The sequence below is a fragment of the Rhamphochromis longiceps genome, linkage group LG20, assembly GCF_057381845.1.
Source record: "Rhamphochromis longiceps isolate RC_006_pf linkage group LG20, R_longiceps_female_GT1.1, whole genome shotgun sequence".
In the NCBI taxonomy this organism is placed as follows: Eukaryota; Metazoa; Chordata; class Actinopteri; order Cichliformes; family Cichlidae; genus Rhamphochromis; species Rhamphochromis longiceps.
Window position 1 is genome coordinate 3,459,508 of NC_140576.1, and position 12,053 is coordinate 3,471,560.

At 40.8% G+C, this 12,053-nt stretch overlaps 1 protein-coding gene across 5 annotated transcripts in view; it reads right to left on the reverse strand.

Moving 5' to 3' along the window:
• Positions 1 to 12,053, reverse strand: part of scn8aa (sodium channel, voltage gated, type VIII, alpha subunit a) — a 48,745-nt gene that overhangs the window by 15,793 nt on the left and 20,899 nt on the right. For all 5 annotated transcript variants that reach the window (XM_085394551.1, XM_085394548.1, XM_085394550.1 and 2 more), the window contains exons 13-20: positions 11,147 to 11,282; positions 10,671 to 10,909; positions 8,272 to 8,445; positions 7,379 to 7,735; positions 5,829 to 6,302; positions 3,543 to 3,660; positions 2,821 to 2,975; positions 2,165 to 2,338 (exon numbers count right to left, since the gene is read on the reverse strand). In XM_085394551.1, the coding sequence (XP_085250677.1) occupies positions 2,165 to 2,338; positions 2,821 to 2,975; positions 3,543 to 3,660; positions 5,829 to 6,302; positions 7,379 to 7,735; positions 8,272 to 8,445; positions 10,671 to 10,909; positions 11,147 to 11,282 (1,827 nt within the window). The remainder of the gene's footprint in view (positions 1 to 2,164; positions 2,339 to 2,820; positions 2,976 to 3,542; positions 3,661 to 5,828; positions 6,303 to 7,378; positions 7,736 to 8,271; positions 8,446 to 10,670; positions 10,910 to 11,146; positions 11,283 to 12,053) is intronic.

Genomic DNA, 12,053 nt, shown 5'->3' on the forward strand with positions numbered 1-12,053 from the left:
GGGGAGCGCTAGTGAAGACCAAACTTACCATCGGCTGCCTGTCACCCACCATCATTACATCTCAGCACAATATCACCACATTCCTGAGGTTACACTTTCAAGAGGGAATAAAAGGAGGATGGGGGAAAGAAGGGAGGAGGGACATCACTTCTCTGAAACATGGTCACAACTTGGGAAACATAGCACCTCACATTGCCCAGAGTGTGTGATGAGACAACACACTTACAGGTAGGGAGTCTAAAGTGGCGAGAACCACAATCAGTACGGCGTGGTATGATTATAATCAATACTATCAATACAAGATCTATGTGAGCTTTATGTGTCAACATTAAACATATCAATAATAAATAGCTTCTGTTGTTTTTCTGAATGCTGTTTTAAACTGTACAAACATGAAATGCTTTGTTTAGGCTTAATGTGGATTTCCTAGAGGATGTGATACATATAATATGCGTGTATTTGCTGTAGGGGGTCTGAATAACACAAGCTTATAATGGCAACCTCTGATACGAGTCCATTCACGGGGGCTGAGGTGTTGGACACTGTGGAGAGGTGGTTAGTTCAAGCAGAAAGTCAGAAGTCAGGAAATTCTTTTTCTATCCTGCTCTGCTACCTGGTGCTGACTAATTCCTGAATCAACATGTAAAATTCAAATCATTCAGGCATCTTACATCCAGATGTTTACCCTTATTTATCCCCCATTAGACTGAATTTGGAAACTCAGAAGCATCTAATATTATCTTATATAAAATTGAAAGCATTGAAATTAGAGCAGACCTGTTATGTTTTCCCTATTTCATAATGATGAAAGCTCATATTGAACATGGCCAAAGTTTCAGAAAATGAGATTATGTGGAAGTAATCCCTGTGACTGCTCTAAACACTCATTTTCAGACCTTTTCTAGTCTTGGCCCAATGTGACTGTAAGCATAGGCACACAGCTCTGGCTGTGAGTACAGCAGCCCCCGCACGCCTACTGTTTATACCTTCTGTTTGTGAGGGGCAGCCAATCGAGAGGAAAATGGCTTTAAGAGGAAAGCAGCACCAAACTGCTAGTTTCAGATGGAAGATAAACTGAAGGGCTGTGTTAGGCCCTGTATAAAAAGACAAAAAGATTATTCTGTGACTCATGCACAGCTGCTCCATAAGAGTCTAATATTAAAAACGAATGAGTAGGACATTAGGATAAATAGGTCCCCTTTAAATCTTATTTATATGTGTAGCTTCCACAGAATAGACCGGAGAATCATTCCTGTTCTGGACTTTCAGTCTTGAGTGACACGAGGAGCACAGCAGTACACAGAGAGAGAGGATAAAGGTCAGAAACACAGGCAGAGACAGCTTAACAAAAACACATCTTTGACACTTCCCATTGCTCTGAGCATGACTTGAATATGATTGTAATCATTACAATAGGTGACTACACACCTATTGTAGTCGTTAGGTGTGCTCTGATTTGATTCTAATTTGAATTGTCATCAATACACCCAAATATCTGTGTGTGACTTCACTTTATTGCATGTGAAAAAAAACATGCGGGCAGGTTTGCGGCGCTAAGCGTGAGCAGTTTTTTGTTTGAGAAGCAGAAAATTATTCCACATATTCAAGCATTTCAGTGATAAACCAAGTAAAATATGTGAATAGCTGCTTGATGGAGTGGTAAAAGGTGGCTCGGGCATGTGTGCCTTCAATATGGACAGACTCCAGTGCAGCCTTGTAAAACACTGTCCTTGTATAATGGAATTACTGTTAAAAGAGATGCCCGCTCACATGCTGCAATCCATGAAGCAGATATTCAGTTAATACCCTGACCCTACAAACCTAACCACACCCGGTCAACAACAAAAGGTACAAGCCATACGCTGACCAGTCCGGACATTAAAAAGCAAGCTAGGTGAGGTGAGTAACACTGATCATTCAGGGGGACGGCACTTTGACATATTCCCCTCACCTAAACAGCGTTGCAGATCACATGGTTGTTGCAGCCTGTCGGTTTTAATGTTTTGGCTGGTTGGTGTATATGTTATCTGATACTGATACTGCTGATCAAGAGCCTGCATGAGTTTCTGTTGCACCCTATCGCTGTTGAACCAGGGTGTGGCTGCCGAGCAAGTGACTACTCTAGTCTGCAGCTCACACAGGAGGGAACAAGAGCCAGACTTACATCCACAATGAAGAAGTCCAGCCAGCACCAGGCATTGGTGAAATACTTGACAAAACCATAGGCGACCCACTTCAGCAACATCTCCAGGATAAAAATGTAGGTGAACACCCGGTCAGCATACTCCAAAATGATCCGAATGGTCTTCCTCTGCTCAATGTACACATCCTCGAAGGCCTACGGAGAAACAGGAAACGCATTAGTTACAGAGAGAAGACGGTGACAGAAATATTACACGAGATGATTAACGATGCTTCTAATGAAACTGTATATGGCACCACAGCCCAGCCGACGGCTGAATCCTAACTGTGATTTACAGGAAGAAAGAAAATTGTAAATAAGTCCACAAGAATTATATGTCTGCATCCGACCCGTGCTTTGTATTTGGCACATTTAACAAACTCACCAAATCCCCTGTGTCCTCTCCCATCCCATTTAACCACACCACTGATAGGCTTGTGTTACCTCCTTAATGTCACAAACACTCTGGTTTTGATTTCTATTCATTTTTTATTTTTGCTCCAATTTCCCCCAGTCGCTAAAATATATACTTCACTCATCGGTTCAAGTATGTGGAATCTTGAATTTAACATTTTCTCTTTTTATTCAACTGTACAGTTAGCTTAAGTGTGAGCAAATGCTAACGTAGGCCTCCTTACCAGAGCGCCACTGCTGAGGAGAATCATGAAGATGATGAGCGTCTCAAACCAGTTGTGTTCCACAATCAGGTAGCAGGTTTTTCTCAGGAACCACCAGCTCTTCCCCCATCCCATAGTGATGTCAACATCACAGCATTTATACTTGGCCACGCACGCTGAGGACGCACAGGAGAAGAAACAACAGCAGATGTACTGAGCCAAAACAAGATGGAATGAACCAGCCCTGAGATTCAAGTCTGAGGTTTCAACATGTTTTCCTGGTAAAATCTTAAAAGAGCTTTTACATTTTCAAACTGCAATTCCCACAATGCACGTCTTTGTTTTCATTTTGCCCACCCAAGGAACTTTGCCCAAGTTGAGCCTTCACATGCGGATTTAGATTTATCTAACATAGGGTGCAAACACATTATATTTGTGTTTTTCATTTTTTTAATACATTTGCAAAGAATTTTGAGGTAAAAATGAATTTAATTCACCTCGATGAAGCACAGTGATTACTTTCTGGATGAACTGTAAATAACAAAAATAACCAGCATTTTGTTTTCTTGTTCAATATAAAATGTACCTATAAATGCACTTTAGTTTATTAAAACCTTAGATTTATAGACAGATGGTTAAATAATATTTTATAATAAAGCTCCCCTTCAACCCTGGTGCCCTACAGTTTCCACCCAGCCCCTGGGGAGTCGAGGTAATGGGTGGTGTGGAAGCAGTGGTCTCACCATCTGTCCAACAGGACTCTGGTTCCATGTATTCCTCAACCGTCTCCACCACAACCACCTCCTCCACGTCTGGTTTGATGTCGATGGTGCTGCCCTCCGAAGAACTGGTGTCATCCAGCTAAAGAAAAGCAGACGCATAAACACATTTTGTTAATGTGGTGGTGTCTTGTTTTTTTTATATTTATGTTTTTAATCATAGTTTATTCTATTTGTTTTGGGTTTTTTAAATATTTTCTTTTGTTTTATTTACTTTATTGATCTATTGATTTGATCTCGTTTGCTTTGCAAAGAACTTTGATCAACCTCGTTGCTTTTAAATGTGCTACAGAAATAAAATTCACACTGACATTAAGAAACAGACACATGTGGAAAAACAATCTCACAAGCATAGAAACAAACATACAAAAATGCAAAATACAGAAACTTTTCACGTTTTATTTCGGTACCAAGAAGCGATGGACTCATAATGCCTCTTAGAGCCTGAGGAAATGTTATTTCTAAATTACATCAGCTCTATCTTTAAATGGAAAATCTTTGATCTTTGTTTCTTTTTTTTCTGTGTTTTTTTTCTTCATATTGTAATGGACTTCGTAACAACCTTGAACATCACCTATCATCCATTTGAACACTGAAATGGAATATCAAATGTCAGATAATCTGCTCTGAAAGTCTTCTAAATGCATTTCATCAAAACACATAAGTCAGAGAGCGTCCATTCATCCGCAGTGCCTGCCTGCTCAAGCCAGTCTAGATGGCTCTATTGAGTAATGGGGTTGTATTAGTGTCTGAGCAACATAGAGTGGCCAGCCACACCCAGACTTTCACTGGCATGAGAGAGAAAATGGCACAGTGCTGGATAGCTGAGGATTATACACAACAAAAACAACACGTGGAGCATCAGTTTTTACAAATTGACAATGTAATTAGGAAGCAGTGAAAGGGCCTGAATATCATGGACATATTTCTTTGTATGCCGTTCTTTCTTTCAGTAAAATCTCCCTGAATAAGATATGCAGTCATGTTAAAAAAGAAAGTACACCTTCTTTCATTTTCACAGTTTTATATATCAGGACATGATGGGAAAAATTAGCCATAACCAGGTTTAATCATTATTTAAATACAACCTGTGATGCATACATATAAAAGATTACAGCATGTCAGTATTTATTTGATACAAACTAAGCAGTCCTGTGAAAAACTAAGTAGACCCCACAATTCAATAGTCATAATAACTTTAAAGCTGAAGTAATTGCTTTCTGAATGACTTCATCAGTCGTTCACGTCGTTGTAATATGAGGCATATCATCTTACATCAGTTCACTGAGGTCTGCATGGGTTCATTTATGCACAGCTCTCTTAAGATCCTGCCTCAGCACTGCAATGCAGTTGAGGTCTGGACTTGAGTGGGCCTTGTTTTGCAGATTTTTCAGCCTTTTGGTTGCAGAGGTGCTGCTATGCTTGAGATCATCGTCCTATTCCATGACCCAATATCACCCAAGCCTTAGCTGTCAGACAGACAGCCGCACATTTTATTCCAGAATACTTCAGTATATGAGTTTATGGTTGATTCAGTGACTGCAAGGAGCCCGGGTCATGTGGTCTTATCTGTCCAATTGTCATTTTGTTTGTTTAGATTTGACTTTGCTAACCTAAGCTGTGTTTCCATGTTCACGTAGAGAGAAAAGGCTTTCTCCTGGCAAACCTTCCAAACCACCATATTTGTTTAGTCTTTTCCCAATTTTAATGCCATAAACTTTAACATTTAACATACATTAGATCTGTAGAGTCTGAGATGTGGCTCTTGGGCTTTATGCAGTTTTAGTATTCCACAGTCTGACCGTGTGTTAAATATGCTGGGAAATCCACTCCTGGCAAGATTAGCAATTCACTTGAATGCTTTCTTACTGTAGGGTTGGATGCAAGGCCTTTGAAATGGCAAATATTCTTCCCAGACTGATGGGCAGCAACAGTTGCTACTCTGAGATCTGTAATGATGTAACGATGATGTCTTTCCCCCTTGAACAAACACCTGAATGCTCCAGACCAGCAAACTCCTGCTGCACCCAGCTGCTGCTTATCCTCTTAATTTCTATGAAAGCAGTAAGGGTGCACTTAGTTTTTCACACAGTGCTTCTGCATTTTGCTTAATCTATGTTAAACAATGGAACAGTTTAATATGTCATGTTTTGTAATCAGGTTGTATGTACTTGATGAACCTGGATCACAGAATTGCAAGAGGACGTGCTTTCTTTTTCATGTGACCCTGTCCTAGCTGTTTACACTCACCTCTTTGCTGTTCTCATTGTCTGACTCGCTGCTGAAGTCCTCTGTGTTGAGGTTCTCAAAGTCGGACTCTCCCACAGCTATTGGTACGCAAACGGTCAGATTCGGGTTGTGGATAAAGGACATGTGGTCTTCGTCGATCATGTACTTGCCCACGCTGCTGCCAATACCACTGGTAGTGCCGTTACCATTTTTGGCATAGTCCAGGTCACGGTTAATGTCCACCCCAGTGTGATTAGCGATACAGTTCAGTTTCTTGTCGTACATGTCTTCCAAAGGCTTCTGCTCATCTTCCATCGGTGGTTTCCTCAGCAGACTGGCCATCAGTAATCGCATCTTGGCTTTTATCCATGCGATGCCTTTCTTGATGCGCATGACAGAAATCTGCAGGTTGTTCGGCTCACCGTCATCATCTGTCGCCGCCAAGTTGTCAGCACTGAATGAGCTCAGCAACAAGGCAAGGAACAGGTTCAAAACCTTTAAAGAGTAAATGAAAAACAAATACATAAAAAGTGGCAGTTTTGAAGGAAGCAGGAGGGAATCCGAGTAACCAACTGCACACTTGTAAGGTAGCACCTTGTGATTTACAAGCCACACCCTAAATCATGCCATGTTCTGATTTAACATTTACTGTATTGAAGATTAAATTACACACTGACATTATGAGCTCTATTAGGTAATGAATCTATGAATAAAGTGAAAAGGGGGGTCTTTTTATAAATAAACTTCTATACGTTCATTTCTTATTTTACAACTGGAGGAGTCGCCCCCTGCTGGTCAAGTGATAGCATGCGGGTCTTCCACATTGGGTTCCCCCATTACATACAGTGTAATATGCTATGAATATCAAATATTCCATACACATTGTTTCTTCCTGTTTTACTTGTGATGCTAATGAACTTTTTTAAAATTCATATACGTGTGAAAAAGAAAAAAGGAAACAAGTAATCGGATGTTGTTGCTAAATTCTCAATTTCTGACCGCATTACATTAGAGAGCTAAAAGGGGCATTTTTTCATTGGGCACCTTGAATTCCATTATTTCCATTGATTAACTTTAGTCAGTGAGATAACTGTGATTCAAGTGGGCGGTACAAATAAATCCAATAAAGCAAAAATGGAAGAAAAGTTGATGTCATATGTCGCAGTCATAGACCTTATTTATGGTCCAAACGCTATGAATTATGCAACAGTGATGTGAGTTTGTATTGGGATCCTGAGCGGAAAGCCCTGTCTAAGTAGACTTACGTGTGTTTTAACAGTCACACAGCTAGTTATTGGCAGTGAAAGTCATGTGTAAAAGGTTTAGGCTTGTTGTCTTCCTCCCCTGTAACTCTACAGAGCTTCTAAACCTTCATCATTAAAGTAACAAAGAATAGAATAGAAGTGCAGTTTTCATACCAAACACTTTACTGAATTCTGCCTGAAGTTTTGAAACGTCCACTCGCTTTGCTCTACCTTCTGGACGTCTCTCAAACTGTGTCAAGAACAGTGCACCTGAGTCATGTGTGAACTCCCATTAACAGTTTCCAGCTAACAACATGGGACACTCACCACCAGGTTACCGATGACCATGACCATCATGAAGACGATTAGGCACATGGCCTGGCCGGCCACCTCCATGCAGTCCCACATGGTCTCGATCCACTCACCACACAGGACACGAAAGACGATCAGGAAGGAGTGGAAGAAGTCATTCATGTGCCAGCGGGGCAGCTCACATTCAGCAGAGATCTTACACACACAGTCTTTGTAATTCTTCCCAAACAGCTGCATGCCCACCACAGCAAAGATAAAGACTATGATGGCCAGCACCAGAGTCAGATTTCCCAAGGCTCCCACTGAGTTACCAATGATCTTGATCAGCATGTTGAGAGTGGGCCACGACTTGGCCAGCTTAAACACTCTGAGCTGAAGTGGGAGGAAAGAGTAGGAGGATTATGTTTTAGTCATAACATCCCATCTTTACGAACTTGTTGCTTCGATTCAGCAGAGTAAAAATAGCATAAATATACAGCAATGTTTAAATAAACACAGATTTTACTTTTGCCTCGTTTGCCTCAGATGCAGTACCAGTGCAGAGCCGGTTTTGTCTTCGTGCTTATCGAAAAACAACCCACTTTCTGACAGGTTTGAGAACCTGTTTGAGATCTGCCAGCCTGGTTTATCTTGCAGTAACTCCTAAAATATCCACATCAGTGGTTCCGACTTCTACAGAGAATTTGCGATGCTGTGAGTTTTTGACACATACGCCAGTTTTTGGGAGGTTTTTTTGTTTTTGTTTTTTTGGAAGAGTTAAATATGTGCAAACAGCTCTAGATTAAACACTGACACTGCATCAGTGGAGAAGTATTGTTCGATGTGCAGAATGTGCATGATAACACACAACAACATGATGCAATGATACAATCTCAACTCTACTTTTCTAGGCAAAGATAGATATTTACCAATCGGAATGACCGCAGGACTGAGAGGCCCTCAACGTCAGCCAGAGCAAGCTCCACTAAGCTCAGAGTCACAATGAATCCATCGAAACAGTTCCAGGCCTCCTGAAAGTAGTAGTACGGATCCATAGCTACAAGCTTGAAAAGCATCTCTCCTGCGAAGATCCCCGTGAAAACCTGACATGCGAGAAGGAGGACAAATTTAACTTGGCTTCTAAACATATATAACAGAATGTAAAGCATAATGAGTAGTAAAAGAACCGACATATTGGTTCTGCAGAAAAATGCATTAGGTTAGTACTCTCAGCTACTGCAATTGAACTTAAACACAAATAGATTATTTACAGAGGAAGCACATCTAGTTAATGTCCGTGCATGTGTCAGCTGCTCTGCAGTCACTGAGGATAAGACGGCACTTGTTTGTTCTCATCTTTAATAGATCACTGATGGCTGCCTTCAATCACACAGACCACACAGCGAACATACAGTCATGTAGGCCATACATGTTTTTGGACAATGACACTTATTCTGTCATTTTGCCTCAGCACAACCACCACAGTAAATTTTAAATAAAACAACAAAGATGTGACTGAAGTGTAGACTTTCAGCTTTAGATCAAATATTGCTTTTTAAGAAATGACAGATATCTTTATGTTTATAGTCCCCTGTTTTCAGAGATTTCAAATTAATTGGATTTAGTCTATAAATCATGGATATGACCAAATGCTGTGTTTTCTCTCTTCAGATGTTCTGTTAGACCAGGTGGGTTTGTGGCTCTTTCTGCATTATTTTTTTCCTTTGATTTATTGGGCTGAGATCTGGTTACTGATTTGACTGAAGAATATCCCATTTCTTTGCTTTGAGAAACTCTTGCTTTATCGGTTTACACGCTGAAGTGCTGCCTGATCAGTTCTGCAACATTTCAGAATTCAGCATGCGACTTCTATCTGCAGTCGCATCATCAACAAACACTAGTGACCCAGTTCCACTAACAACCGTGCATGCTTATGCCATAACACTGCCTCCACCATGTTTGACAGGTTGTGTAGCGTACTTCAGATCATGAGGTGTTTCTCTCCTGCACTCAGTTTATTTGTCAAAACAATAAAATAAAATTCTGAACTCTTAGACGTTTTCTGGCATCTTTCCTTCCTGGTCCCGAGTGTAACCTGTGGTTTACACCTTGCTGTGAACTCTCTGTATTCCCCTTCATGAAGACTTGGGTTGATTGTAGACCTCAAGTGTGATACACATGCTACCTCGAGAGTTTTTGTTTTAATTGAAATAAACGTTGTGAAGTTGTTTTTAATCATGGAAATAATTCTGTCATCATGCACTTCGGTTATCTTCTGTGGTCTTTTGGTGTTGCTGAGTTGACACTGCATTCATTCTTACTAGATTTTTATGGGTTGTTTTCTTTCACAAACATCAACCTCATACTGAGGATAACAGCAAACAGCTACAAAATGCAAGTTCAACACTTGGAATCAACTCCTGATCTTGTGTGTGCTTAATTCAAATAATCATACATAGCGAGGGAACAAGCCTCATGCGGCCATGAAATTATTTGCCACATAGTTGTCCAATTACTTTTGAGCTGTGTATAAAAATGTAATTCCTGAACAGTTAATGTAGTTCTTTAGTCAAACCCCTTGAATTAAAGCTGAAAGTCTGCACTTCCATGACATCTTGATTCTCTGAATTTAATCCACTCGGGTGGTATGAACTCGAACTCAAATCGACCTGTATACACCCTCGTGAGTTTGTCAGACTGCGTGTTCATTGGCGCGCAGGATGATGACTCATATTGCATCAAGGTGACCTAGAAACCTCCACCTGTACCACCCATTAGTCTTTTCAACTAGATTTTTATGAACCACAACTGGAAAGAACACATTTCACTGCTTTTTCAATTGTAAATTAATACGAAACAGACATACACACAAAACTGTATATAAAAGAGCGTACAACAATATGTGTTAACTTATGTGAAATGGTGCCAGTACTCTGATTTACTCCGTTTCTTAAAGAAAAACAAAGCTTTAAATGAAAACAACCAGGTCTCAGAAATTATTTAGGCACCATTTTAGAAGAGCTCATCGATCAGCCTTCATGAATTATTAACACCGCCCTCCAACCAGTCAGCCAACCAGCAGAGAAGCAGGTGCATCCACTGAACCAGAGTACAGCGAGAGAGACGGGAGAAGAAGAATGGAACATGTGTGTGCATGTATGTAAAGAAAAATCCACGAATACTAGGAAGCAGCGGGGGGTTTGGGAATGTTTTTTTTCCCTGTCAATTACAGTCCCATAAATAACACCTTTCTGTGAGCTACTGAGAAGAAGCAGAGAAGATCATTTACAAGAATACCAGATAAAAATAACAACAAAAATCCACTCACCAGATTTCCTACAGACAGCATATCTTCAAAGTCAGGGGTCATGGGGTAATGCTCCATAGCCATGAAGAGGGTGTTTAGGACGATACAGATGGTGATGGCCAGGTCCACAAAGGGATCCATGACTATAAGGTTCACAATCTCCTTGATCTTAATCCACTTGGGGCTGCACTCCCAGATCAGGAATGTGTTAGCAAACTTATACCAGCATGGGGGACACTTGCGCTGAGACTCCTCCAGTTCTGAAGACATAGCGCGGATCATACATCAAAACCAAACATACTTGCGTGCTCAGCAAACTGCATGCAATGGTATAATAGGATAGAAAAAAATTTTATGCAATGTATGTATCTGGTACTTTTGAATATGCAAAGCAGATAAGCAGGAAATTCATGTCAAACTAATCAAACAATGAAGAGCAGCCCTAGTTAAAGAATAATGAGAGAGCAGGTTAAATAGCTGGGTTAAAGTGGCAGTACCCTCCACTAGTGTGTTGGTAATGACGCTCATGACACTGTTGGCCCGCTCTTTCCGCCCAAAGGAGGTATTGAGCTGGTCCACAGACACCATCAGGGAGCCCGACAGCTTCTTCTTCACCTCAACCTCAGTAGTCGGCTGTCAGGAGGAGAGGAAGAATCAAGCACCCATGGAGAGGACATGAACACCATCCCACATCACCACCGGTGGCCGGCGGAGGGAAGTGCACGACAGCAACGGCAGGAAAAAGTAGTCGAGGATCAGAATTTTGGGGGTGGGGGGCAGGGCACGTTTCATTCTCCTCTACTTGTATGCTGGTTTCAAGGAAGATGTGTGTATGCTGTAAATGCATGCAGGTTTCAGCCAAAGTGGGAGCAGTGGTCTAGGGCTACTTGACCTAATTGTGTTTGAATGTAATTAGCTCATCCCAATTAGATAAAAAATGGATTGTGAGACACTGTGCGAGGAGAACTGCTTCTGCATGAATGCATTCTCAGTCCCGTCATGCAATAATGGAGGCTTTGCTGCCATTGCAATATAATCATGAGGTTATTTTACAAAATGTCTCCCAAATCTGGCCATTTTTAACACAAACTTGCAAATTGATGCTACTGTATCTTCCTATTTTGAAACCATACAACTTATATTGCAACCATCAAGTCAAGAGCATTGTAAATAGGTCATATGAAGGCAGGTAGTTCAAATTCATCCAGTTGTCATGCATGAGCATGCTCCAAGTCAAAGAGAAGGAGAGGAAATAACAGACATCATAACCAAAGTTTGGTTTGTCTACATCATGCTTGTTCTAATTTGGGGTTTAAATCTACCATGCTAACTAGAATGACGCACAACTAATTTGCTAATGCTGACCAGGGAGAGACTGGAAAACATAGAAAGGTATAGACAGAC